The sequence below is a fragment of the Labrus mixtus genome, chromosome 15, assembly GCF_963584025.1.
Source record: "Labrus mixtus chromosome 15, fLabMix1.1, whole genome shotgun sequence".
NCBI classification, from domain to species: Eukaryota; Metazoa; Chordata; class Actinopteri; order Labriformes; family Labridae; genus Labrus; species Labrus mixtus.
This window is the reverse complement of record NC_083626.1, coordinates 6,412,821-6,425,349: the sequence shown is the minus strand read 5'-3', so window position 1 is coordinate 6,425,349 and position 12,529 is coordinate 6,412,821. Positions and strand designations below refer to the sequence as shown.

The following is a 12,529-nucleotide window of genomic DNA, read 5'->3' as shown; positions in this document are numbered from 1 at the left end:
ATTTAACATCTGTCCTTGGAGCTTGGCTTCATCAAACTGCAGTTACATTCCACTACACTAGATGTCAACAAACATAAACTCACGGTCATTGTATGCTTTTGTTTTGAAAGTCTACACCGGAAATCGGGAGTGTTGGTTAGCGGTGGAGTTCCTTTAGCTTGGAGAGACAAAACAATACTTCAAACTCTGTTATAATATAGACTGATTAAAAATGGCCGGAACGGCGTCGGTAGCTGGAGAAGTGTTTGTCGATGCGTTGCCATATTTTGACCAAGGATATGATGCAGCAGGTGTCAGAGAAGCGGTGAGTAAACATTTATTTGTGTTACACCTGGAGGTTGCTATCCGCAGCATGTTAGCTAACCATGCTTTAACCTAGATGCACAAGGCACACTCTTTATATTTTAGTTTACGAGGCTACAACAATTAACAAAAGTACATTTATGAGGTTAATTAGCGGTGTTAATATTTGGCATGTTCAATAAATTAGCCAACGCTGGGTAACTTCTGTGTTTCAGATTAGCTTCTGACGTTAACTTCCTGAGTAGATGTTTGTTCTGCGTGTGGATAAATAAGTAAATAAATGTGATTTATTTTTGTATCTTTATAAGCAGGAATGTTGGTGTGTTTTTTAATTGGTCAAGAAAATTTGAAAACAGTGTCATAATTATATATACAAAGCACATGTAAAGAAAAATAAACATAATCTGACAATTTAGATTACATTAATAATACAGTCAATAAAGACCATGGGCTTTTCTTGTAGTTTGTCCTCCTTTACATTACTAAGACGTATATTTGCATTTTCTTTTAACATACACTGAACATGTTATGTTATATTAACGCAACACATTTACATACATACAAGAACTATTCCTCTGAGATAGTGTTTACACAATGTGTTTGAATCTCTGTTAGTGAGCACTTCTCTTTTGCAGAGGTAATCCATCCACCTGACAGGTGTGGCATATCAAGATACTGATTAAACAGCATGATTGTTGCACAGGTGTACCTGAAAAGTGTTGCGTTTATATTTTTTGTTCAGTGTAAGAAAGCACAAGTGCATATTCAAAACAGTAAGGAAAAATACAATAATATTTATAGTGAAGACTAAAAAAGTGAGGGCTTTTCTTGTCATTTGTTTTCCTTTACAATCTGCAGTTGTATTTGCATTATTCTATGGTCAATTTGTCATCATTTATTAGCATTTAAGAGTTAATTGTTATAGCCATACACTCTGTTATTTAGAGACATGCTTCTCTCACACTCATGTACAAACAGGACCTGTGGACAGGCTTTTGTGGGGAGATGTCTGGGTGGGGCTGCTGGGGGTTTTGCGGCAGTGCTCGGGAGGTGGCCTGGCAACCCTCCAGCTACCAAACCAACTTCCATATTATGGTCTGAATTGGGACTTGAATCAGCTACCCTCCATTTCCCAGCCCAAGTCCCTAGAGACTGAGCTACTGCCGCCCCAAGGTTAATGGCTTGGCTCACACCTGACTTCTTAAATTGACATCTCAAAGCAGCTTCATTAAATATCACAATGAAAGTAGCTAATGGAGCGCTCAGTAAAGAGTATTTGAATCTGTGCCTTTTTGTAGTAGCTGCTTTCTGATGTCAGAGCTTCAACATTAGAAAGGTGAATGTCTCGAAAGCTGCAGTGTTTTTTCGGGTGGAAAAAGATATGGTCTTTATTTGTTCCCCCTCAGGCTGCAGCGTTGGTGGAGGAAGAGACCAGAAGATATCGACCGACCAAGAACTACCTGAGCTACCTTACCACACCTGACTTCTCTACTTTTGAGGTGACAAACGCCTCCGACTTTATAAAATGTCTTCCCTGCTTCACACAGAGAGACAGACGTAACAGCATTTCTTACATCTTGTCACCCTTCAGACAGAAATAATGAGGAATGAATTTGAGCGGCTGGCGGCTCGGCAGCCGATGGATCTCCTGAGCATGAAGAGGTAAAACATAAACACTGCACGAGGAACTTTACATGTGTCTCTTTAGGCCGCTAATACATACACAGCAACATCCAGTTATGCACAATTACTCCTGATCAACATGCTGCTGACCGTAGTTTAGCCTAAAGATTGCATTTCCTTATTATGGTCGATTAAAAATAATTGACTGATATTTTGGATAACTGTTATTCACTGCTGCTGTTTTTTCTGTGTGGCTACATTTGTTGATTTTTTTTTTTAATTTCATGTGTAGATACGAGTTGCCAGCACCTTCAGCAGGACAGAAGAATGACATCACAGCATGGCAGGAGTGTGTAAACAATTCGATGGCCCAGCTGGAGCACCAGGCGGTGCGCATTGAGAATCTGGAGCTCATGTCGCAGTACGGCACCAACGCATGGAAAGTCTACAACGAGTATGTGACAGCAGCATGTCTCTCACAGTCAAGTCACTGCTTGATAAGAAATCTCCAGACTGCTTAACATTTTGTCCTATTTTTCCTCTTCAGTAACTTGGCCTTCATGATTGAAATGGCTCAGAAGGAACTACAGAAATTCAGGTGACAATCACAGGAACATTTGTGTCATATAAGTGTTGTGAAATAAGATTTATAAGCTTATAAGAATTTTTTGTTTTGTTTTGCAGGAAGCAAATACAAGATTTAAACTGGCAGCGTAAGAATGATCAGTTGGCAGGGGGAGCCAAACTGCGAGAGCTGGAGTCCAAGTATGTTCTTTGAAGAGTTTATTAGTTTAACGTGCATGGGGTAAAATGTAGGTTACACTTTCCTCTAAAACATCTGTGTGTTTCCCCATAACAGCTGGGTGTCCCTGGTCAGTAAGAACTATGAGATCGAGCGAGCCATCATCCATCTGGAGAACGAAATATCAACACTCAGACAGCAGCAGGGGGACGAGAACAAGGAGAACATCCGACAGGACTTCTAGAGCCCCCGGCTTTCACTCTCAAATGACACCCAAACACAAACAGATGAACTTTGAAGCTCATTAATGTCTTCTTGTTTCCAAAAGTCTGACTGGATTAAGACACAACCCAAGTGGAGCAGGTTACCTGTATAGAGGAGATTTCATGTTGAACTGTATCATCAAGTAACTTTGACATTCAGAATGAGCTTCCTAGAAACCTCAGTGACAACACACATGACCAGAAATCACATCTAGAATGCCACTGTAAAAACAGAAGTGGAATATGGTTTAATGCAGCCATACCTTTTGACAGTATACATGTTTAAATTGAGAATATGTATGATTTGCAACAGGATATAAATTGTTGATCCTCCTACAAATAAGAGTGAAATGTATATGCAATAAAACATCTTTACAGCCGAACATGGGTCTGGTATGACCAGCAGCAAGTCATGCTAACTTTTGTATGTAGAAATGAACACCATGTACCTGAACTTACTGGTTTCCTTCTTGAGCTACCTGTAGCATTTGCATGAAGATTATTCCATGAATTACATCCAGTAAAAGTTACTAGTCCCTCTTAAGACTGAATTCACCAGCATGTATGTTTCACTCTCAGGCGACGTACCAACACACACGAGTATCGATATTTGGTCAAGTCTGTCACGACAAAATAGTTTCTCTGTGCTCTGCTTTGACTCCCGTTCATACCATTTTATATGATGTTGTAATAAAATAAACATTTTTAACAAATCCTGTTCGTCGAAAGAATGAATTACAGAACTTCTTGTGAAGTAATGTCTTTTCTACTCCTCTGACTGCTCACTTTTACCCCGCAGGTCACACCTACATATTCACACACTGGTGGCAGAGGTTGCTGTGTCAAGTGGCCATCAGAAGTAAGCAATCCCATTTAAACACATGCATACACTGCCGATGAAGCAGAGGGGGTTAAGTGTCTTGCACAAGGACACATCAGACATGTTGCTGCCGAAGCTGGGGATCAAACCCCCGACCTTCGGGTTGAGAGACAGCTGACTCTACCAACTGAGTCACAGCTGCCCCATGAGTTTGTATCTCACAAAGGCATAACATCTCGTTGCGTCATAAGCAGCTTTTATAAAATGATAAAGTGTAATGTTAAAACAAATAGTTACTCTTTTCTCTTTCTAGAAACTATCATAATTGTTTTTCATCTTAATGGCAGGAGTGAAATGTTAATTTTCTAATTTCCACACAGCTAACATTTGTAGCTTATTGTAAGGATTCTGTTTATGATTGCAAATCTGTTCTCTCCTACCACAGTGACTTTCCTTTTCTGCTCAGTTCTTATTTTACTATGTCTACTCTACCTTCATGCAGCCGGCTTGTTTATTGATTCATATGAAAAGTATATTCAAATCGCAATCCCACTTGATGTGATAAACGGGCAGCTTCTAGTCAACAGATAACTGAAAGTATCCCCACCTGCAGTAATGGCACAGGGCTAAAGTATGACACATTAAAACCTAAAATGTAAGACAGAAAACGTCTAAAAAACAATGTCAAAAATATCAACATGCCAAGAGTTGGAGGCCTAATCACCTGTTAGAAAATGTTTCAGTTCAACTATCTGAACCATAAGAATAGTGTAAGTGGATATAAGCGTAGTGTTTCCAGCGGTTGGGCTTTCTGTCATTCATCTACCTTGGCTTAATAATTACACATTCTCCAAGAAACTGCCAGTCAAATAGTCCATCAGACATTCTTTGTTCTCCTGTTGTAAAATATGTAAAGTGTTAAATCTCTAAAATGTTATCCCACTAAAAGATTATTATATTATATGAACACACACTACCACAGGCTTTATCTAAAGTAACAGTTTCACAGAGTTCATATTCTGATAGTGAGTGCACGTACAAGGCAGCGGCTCTTATGAAGGGAAGCCGACTAAAGACACTTTAAAGTGTGATGAATCCAGTTTTAGACAGAAATGCACGACTAGAAGTATTTGCATCGTGTCAACAGCCGTGTGGGACTAAGAACCTTCAGGGGAGCCCACTGGGTTTCCACCACAGGGACAGGGCCTTAATTATGTTTCAGGGACGTTAATTAAAAACCACATAAAAGTCCCTGATTGGTGGTAGAACTTCAACTAAAGTACTTTTGGTGTTTTTTAGCAGTACAGATTTTGATTGGTTGGCGGACTCCGAGCGTTTAATTTCATCCATTATTTTTTGGAACAACTGCTGTCGTCTATTTAAATCATTTCGCTGGAACACATCAGTGGAGTTACACAACATGTCGCTTTGTGATGAAACCTCTGCCCTTTTGCTAAAATATTGTCTGTTCTGTCATGTGTACGATGAATTTGCTTATACACTAGAGGAGAATTTATATAAAAGAGAGAGTATTATATTCTACAAGTCAACACGATGAAAATGTCTGATAATTTACTCAAATTAACTGACCTCTAACTTAAAAACCCTCTAGGTCACACAAGAACAGAAAATAGATCAATGTATTATTAATATTATTTATTGCCACATTTTGTACACAGTGTGCATAACAACCATTCATCTGCCGCTCTTCCACCACTTTGTTCTTGGTCAGATCGAAACAATGGAGTGATCTGAACATCTGAATGAACGCTAACTCGCTCTGTGGCAAATGAGAAAAAAAAAAGCCCAGCAGCTTGAGAGTATCTGCATGATTATCATGGAAAGCCGGTCGTCCTGCGTAGAAAAGTAATGTGGTGGGTAAACCAGATGGGAGGAGTTTCTACTTGAAACCAACGTCAACCGGGGATTGAGCTCAATCGAGATCCCACAAAAACACTGAATGTCATGCTCTCTCCCTTTTACAACTTTCACACACCTCACACACACACACACACACTCACACACAAGTTTGCAGGCACTGTTATACCATTTGCAAAGAACTATAGGGTCGTCTTTAGGAAAAGTCATCTACTGTGACTGAATCAATTCTATGTGCAAAACGTTGTGGACAGCGTCAGCCACCGGTAGCTAGAGTAGCAGAAGGTTATTTTGGCCATGCTCCAGTTTATATACTGAGAGTGTTGAGAGCCGGTACTAAAGTAACAGCATCCGGCAGGTTCTGGTTCTGGTCCTGACCCTCTTTACTCTGGAGAAACTTCTGCCGATGCCTCTCCTCCTGACGCTTCTTCTTTTCTTGCCGCTGCTGCTCTTTCCTCTGCTTGTTAGAAACCTGAGAAACAGAGATTTCACTTCATATGAAGACTGGTCAGTTATGAGAACAGCACACGTTGATGTGAAATCTAAAATAACAGAAATCCTTTGATTGCAACTAGTGGTGGGCGATATAACGATCTTATATCGTGAAGGATTTTAACGTGCTGACGATCTGCCAAAGCAGAGAGATCGTAGAACCGGACTAATGTGTTTATTCTATCATGCTGCAGTTTATGCTCCGACACAGACGCGTCTCCCCCCCGTCTGCTCCGCAGCAGTGAAAACGAAATTTAAGAGTGAAGTCCGCAAAAACAACTCCATCCCGGTTATATGCAACTGTTCTGATATTTTTCCAAACCGAGAGCCGTGAACAACAGTTAACTTAACCGCATAGTTTGCACAGTTAAGTTTACATCTCAGATAGCGACACAAGAAACTGTTATACGAGCCGGAGAGACGTTAACAGTCAGAGACAGACAGGGCGGAGCTCAGACAGACAGTGAGTGGAGATATAACCCTGGTGTTTAAAATGTTGCTGTCAGTGTTTTCTGCTCTCTCTCAGTTTTTATAAGTTACTTATCAAGCCTCTCCACCCGAGGCTCACCTGTTGTGATAACGGAACCTATAGGGATTACACTAAATGACGTTACAAAGCAGCATGCAGGTGAGAGTGAGTAACCATGGTGACTGTCTGTCTGTTTTTAAATGAGTGCATCACTGCGTGAAAATGTTCCTGATGAACATAAAAAGAGGACACATAACTAAATCATCATTTCAAAGTGGTGAGGAAAACCTTCAGATTCTGCATAAATATTGATCAAATTGAGGGAAAGACATTTCTGTTGCTAAAGATGTTCTGGGTGAGAGACCTCCAGAACTCCTACAAATATTTTTTTCAAATAGATTAAACTTGTCAGCGCAGTTTTTGTGCATTTAAAAACATTATACAGGGAAATAAGTTTGGTTGAACTGGTCAGTAACTTACAAATTTGTCTAAAGATCAGTATGAAAAAAATCGTGATAAAATCGTGATCGTGATTTTGCCAAAAAAAAAAATGTGATGTGATATTTTTCCCAAATCGCCCACCTCTAATTGCAACTACATTTTTTCCTCAATTTCTTTGGCAGATTTCAAGAGACACTTTTAAAGTTCTGAGCACTGAAAATGCCCTTTAAAAAACATCCTATACCTGCTGCAAAATACTTTTGTTATTCTGCAGAGTGTAAGTCACGCAATACCTTTAAGCATGTATCTCTTCAAATTTTCACATTTCTTTTTGTAAAGCAAAATAACTATTTTTTTCATACATTATGTGGGGACCTTTGTAGGGTCACACAACAACGGTTAATTAAGTTATGATCACAAAATCATATAGATTCAAAATTGATCAAATCATAGAACTGCAACTGGTTGGAAAGACTTTAAATTGTTCCTTTGTGATTTGCAAGTAAATAAATGTGATGAAGAATTTTACAGATTGATTTTCAGCTGTCATTCAAGAATTGAGCCAAAACAAGTGATAGAAACTGTAATTTGTCTTGACTGTCTGGGTAACGGGTGGGTCTACCTTGGGTTTTTGTGGTTGTAAGTTACTGCCCTCTACAGGCGGTATTTGCTCACTGCAGTCTGGAGCTGCATCTCTGCAGGCTGCACAGGATCCTGAGTCACACTGACCCTGGCAGGACTGGCCCAGCATGGAGCCAACAAGCCACTCAGCATTGATTGTTGCTGCGCTCAACTGGAGCAGGTTCTCCTCATCACCTGAGGATGAAGACAGACATACAAACACATGAAAAAGACATTACATATTACGTGATCATTACTGTTAATACAGGCTACAATCTTCGTAGGAACAAAAGGGAATTTTAGCTTAATAGACAACCTTGGAAGGCACAATGGTTATGAAGTTTGTCATAAAGTTGGTTCCTAGTTTTTCACTTTTGCCCTGACAGTCATATTATTCCTGCAGCTAATGAGTCAAGAGTAACTTCTGACCCTGGATTCCTCGATTCTTGATGGAGCTCAGGATCACGTTGTCCTCCTCTGAGGCTGTGGGAGACGGGTTTTTCTGTCTGTCCCTCTGACCGTCACCGAACTCACGCTGCTGTCCTCGTGAGTTCTGCAGATTCTATAGGAAGCAAAAGCAAGAACACTTCAGAGTCATTTCAGTAGCGTATGCCTCAAAAGATGTACCACAATTATAATGATAATAGTAATAACTTTTATATATTACAACTCAAAATAGGGTTATAATGTGCTTCGAACAATAAAGCATACTTAAATCCACTCCCTACATCTAAAGGTCAGGGATTTATTAAATGATTTCAGCTATAGGAGATGAGAGGTAATTTTTCTTTCCCTGATATACTGGTACAGTATCCCTGGAAGAAAGGGCATCCATTCAGCTGGTCAAAGAGACGACATGATGGGAATAGTTGTTCAAGTTAAAGAGTTGTCAAATCTGTGAATGAATGCTTTACACTCTTACTTACCTCTATGCGGAGCTGAGCAGGACTCTCAGAGTTGTCCCCAGTTCGCCTCACACTGTCATAATGATCTCCATAACGGTAAGCAATATGTAGCTCTATGCACACCTGCTTCTCTGCACCGTTTATCTGCAATGAGAAGGTGTGCCAAAACAGTATTAGATTTCACATCATAACAGCACCTCAGACTATGTGATAACATTTGAAGGTCTTTGCCTGTGCCTCAGTCCCTACCTCCCACAGTGGTGTGTTGAGCTGATGGATGACCACTTTCACCTGTTGGCTGCGAGCAAAGGCAACAATAGCATCGTTGCCAGCAAAGGTACCGGGTTGAGAGAGGTTGGACACTGGATAGAGAAAAATATGAAAACACATTACTCAGAGGAAAATCTTGACCTGTAATCACACACTTCTTCTCTGACCCGCACCAAAGCAGATCGAGTGAACCTCCTTAAATTTGTTATTCTCCTAACTGTCATTTCCAATTTTTCCCATTTCTAAATTACTTATAAAAACGGATATGAATATTTAAATTGTAAGGAATTTTGAACAAGTTGTCAAAATCAGTCAAGAATAATAAAAAAAAAAATCATTGAGGGGATACCACATCATACAGTGATACCACAGCAAATTTTTTCCTTCCTTTAATTACTGAAAGGGAGAAATGATCATTCATTACACAGCAGCAGTGACTCCATTGCAAGCAGTACCGATGGCCACCAGGGGTCACTGCATTGTTGTGGTGAAATTCATATCAATAAACATCCATCATAAAGTAAAATGACAAATAGTCAATTGCTAACAAGGAAGGGCTCTATCTGTATCTGAGAAAATCTATTTTTTATACCTCAAAATCAACCACTGGGTCATTTTCTTACAGTGCTGTGTAAAGGGAACGTCATCCTCCACAAAGGGTTCAAAGTCTTGACGATGGGACATCATATACTGGACAGTCTCTTGCCGAAGCCGCAGGTGACCCCGGGAGTGACCCTCTAACTGGTCGCCCAAAGCTCTGAACAGGCAGTTCCTGCGAGAGAAAAGGGACAGATACTTGTTAATCTACACAATGAGTCATTGTAAACGTTTTTGGAAGAATTAAGGAAGGTCTGCTCTGTTAACATCCGGGGCTTGTATTCCACTAATGCATATATTTGAGTAGGCATTTGTTGGCACATTTCTAGGTATCGGTGGCTTCAATTGACAGGCTTGTCATAAGGCACCAAAACTTTCCCCCAATTAGCGAACATGACTGATAGCTAATCCATTAAAATCACATTTCACAAGCTTAAGAGAACTTAATATATTCCAATCTTAAATAGAACCATACTGCTAGAATTGTTATTTTAAGTTCAGTATATTTTTTAACAAAGGTGTGGAATGTCAAATCATGGTTCTAGTTACATTTGTCTTTAATAAGCAGCAGCCATAAAGCTGCTGACTGTGGGCTCAGGAGAGTTCAACTTGGCCCATAAAGACATTATGTCCTTAATTGTAGAAGAGACAGTTGTTCCAGTCATGGTAGAGGAATATACAAAAGGTGACAGTGTACTACAAGACACTACAATCTCTTTTTGAGTCTTACCCGTCTCCAGGAACTTCTCTCAGCCTGAGCCCAAGCGCTTGGAGCTGATTGGAGAAACTGACAAACTCGGCTCCCTCATCACAATCCTGAGGTCTGTTCTTGCGGTCCTTTGCGATGGCCTGTCTTGCTGCTCGCTCGTCCCTCTTGCGTTCCAAATCGCTCTTTTTGTTGCTTCGCACATGTTTCTGTGTCTGTTTCCTTGACATTTTGGCTGCGGCCTTAACAGTGGGCCAACAACACCCAAATATGTCTTCTTACAGGAAAGAGCCGGCACTTGCATCAACAACTGCCACTGATGTGAAGTCTCTTTAAAAGACACACAGCAGAGATGAGGGATGAAAAGTTTTCCAAATAGATTCATCGTAAACATAGGCATAGATCAAGTTAACCTTAGCTAAATAATCTATTGTGAAGCTCTTATTTAAAATATATAAACATCAGCTATTTTCTGTACCTGATGAGGATATTTTGACAAACTAATGTCTGACACTTTCCTGCTGACATCCTTAGACTATAAATTACAGTTGGACATAAGGCTGGGCGATATATCGTTTTTAAAGATATATAGATATGCTTTCAAATGAAATACAGGGCAAGACAATATAGTTTACATCAATATAGATTATGTTTAATTAAAATAAAGTTATACGTTTCATTTGTAGAGCTGCCTCTCAAAAACTGCCTGTACAACAAAAGTCACAGCGGTTTGTATTTTCATATGCAGGAAAGGAACATTTTCCATCTACATATATTATTTAAGGTGTATTTTTATTCATGATATCTTATTTCACAAGATGGTAGTTTTTTTGTTGCAATTTTTCATGAACATGTTGACATGTAGCAGGCTGTTAATAAAAGTTCCTGTATGACATTTGACATGTGGATTAAGGACTGAATCTATTTGTATTTCTTAAATAAAATGTTTAGTTAATAATACATGGACTATATATTTTCTGTCTATTGCGTACTGGCAAATTTAAATTTAAATTCAAAGACAAAACTCAACATATGGATGATGTATTTGATCCTGTGTAATCTCGCTGTATGACTTTCACCACACTACGTGTTTTCATTAAAGGAGCTTACGGAATCATTTAATAATAAATTACTTCAGCTAGCTGGTCACTTGTTGAAGATATTTGAGATATTTCATTAACATTTAGAGATAAACTTTGACATGACGCTGAAACAATAGCGTTATGTTACCCTGTTCATCAGGACATTGTAGCTTTACATTATATCAAAACGACAAGTTATACGGATAGCTAACGACTTAATAGTTGTAGTAACTACGTCGCAGTGACTCGCTGTTATAAAGTAATGTAGTACTGTAATGTAATGTAAGTAATGAGACTCTTTGACTGAAACAAACGGAGTGGTATCCGCGGCTAGCTGTTAGCTTACAGCTAGCTAGCATTCACCGTCTGGATATCGACGGTAGTTACGTAATAAATCATAAACCCCTTCCTATTATTTTACACATACCAAGAAACTGACTAACACTGCGCACTGGGTGACATGTGCTCACCTTTAAAAATCGTTGTTCAATACGATTCAAGTATGTTTCGTTTTATCGACTCGGAAGTTAAATGTAGTGATTGTCCGTTTCTTGTTTACAACTGAAGTTCCGCATACGTAGGTCTACGAACGTCATGACGTACGGAGGCTGGGATTGGCCAAACAGCAGAGTCAATGTGAAATTGCAGCAGTATTTTTCTTTACATTAAAACAAAATGTCTGTGGTTACTACAGCCCCCAAAAATATCGTGCACATAACCTCTATCTATCTTATATATATCTATGTATGTATATATGTGTATGTGGATCTTCTACCTATTTATGTATCTATGTGTATATCTATGTATGTATCTACATATCCATCTATGTATCTATCTATGTAGTTATGTACCTATCTATCTATCTCTGTGATAATAGTGACAAGTCAAAAACGGCTCTGAGTCATTCTATATTGCAGACTGTGACTCAGGACAAGGTAGGAGGCTGAGCTACGTTTTTGAAAGAAATGTTGCTTCTGAAAAATCACTCCACCTTCTGCTCTCCTGAAACTCTTAAAAATCTACTCTCCACCAACCAATAACTTCTGATGACTCCACACAGTTAAGATAATGTGGGGGAGGCGTGGGCTGGGAAGCAATAAACAGGATGTTTGCTATGTTAAAAGAACAGCAGACACACTGAGACAAAAAAACATCGCCTCAAGACATAAAACTGCATCAGAAAACAGCAGGAGGCAGAAAGACTGTTCCATTTCCTAAATGTGGAAAAAATACATTTCTTTACCAAACCAGCTGGCCTAAAAGAACAAGGACATTCATCAGATTCATCAGCAGATGTCAGTTGTTGTGTGGTTCACT

The 12,529-nt window shown here is 39.3% G+C and overlaps 2 protein-coding genes across 2 annotated transcripts; one reads left to right on the top strand and one right to left on the bottom strand.

Moving 5' to 3' along the window:
- Positions 1-103: 103 nt before the first annotated feature.
- Positions 104-3,644, top strand: bcas2 (BCAS2 pre-mRNA processing factor). The gene is made up of 7 exons (XM_061058419.1): positions 104-304; positions 1,710-1,802; positions 1,895-1,965; positions 2,219-2,380; positions 2,474-2,524; positions 2,611-2,691; positions 2,786-3,644. The coding sequence occupies exons 1-7, from the start codon at positions 212-214 to the stop codon at positions 2,910-2,912; spliced, it is 678 nt and encodes a 225-aa protein (XP_060914402.1). The 5' UTR covers positions 104-211; the 3' UTR covers positions 2,913-3,644.
- A 1,748-nt stretch (positions 3,645-5,392) lies between these two features.
- otud3 (OTU deubiquitinase 3) lies at positions 5,393-11,790 on the bottom strand. Its single transcript, XM_061057330.1, has 8 exons — positions 11,683-11,790; positions 10,155-10,460; positions 9,451-9,599; positions 8,807-8,919; positions 8,579-8,701; positions 8,082-8,214; positions 7,654-7,847; positions 5,393-6,101 (listed from the first exon to the last, which is right to left on the bottom strand). The coding sequence occupies exons 2-8, from the start codon at positions 10,358-10,360 to the stop codon at positions 5,937-5,939; spliced, it is 1,083 nt and encodes a 360-aa protein (XP_060913313.1). The 5' UTR covers positions 10,361-10,460; positions 11,683-11,790; the 3' UTR covers positions 5,393-5,936.
- Positions 11,791-12,529: the final 739 nt, after the last annotated feature.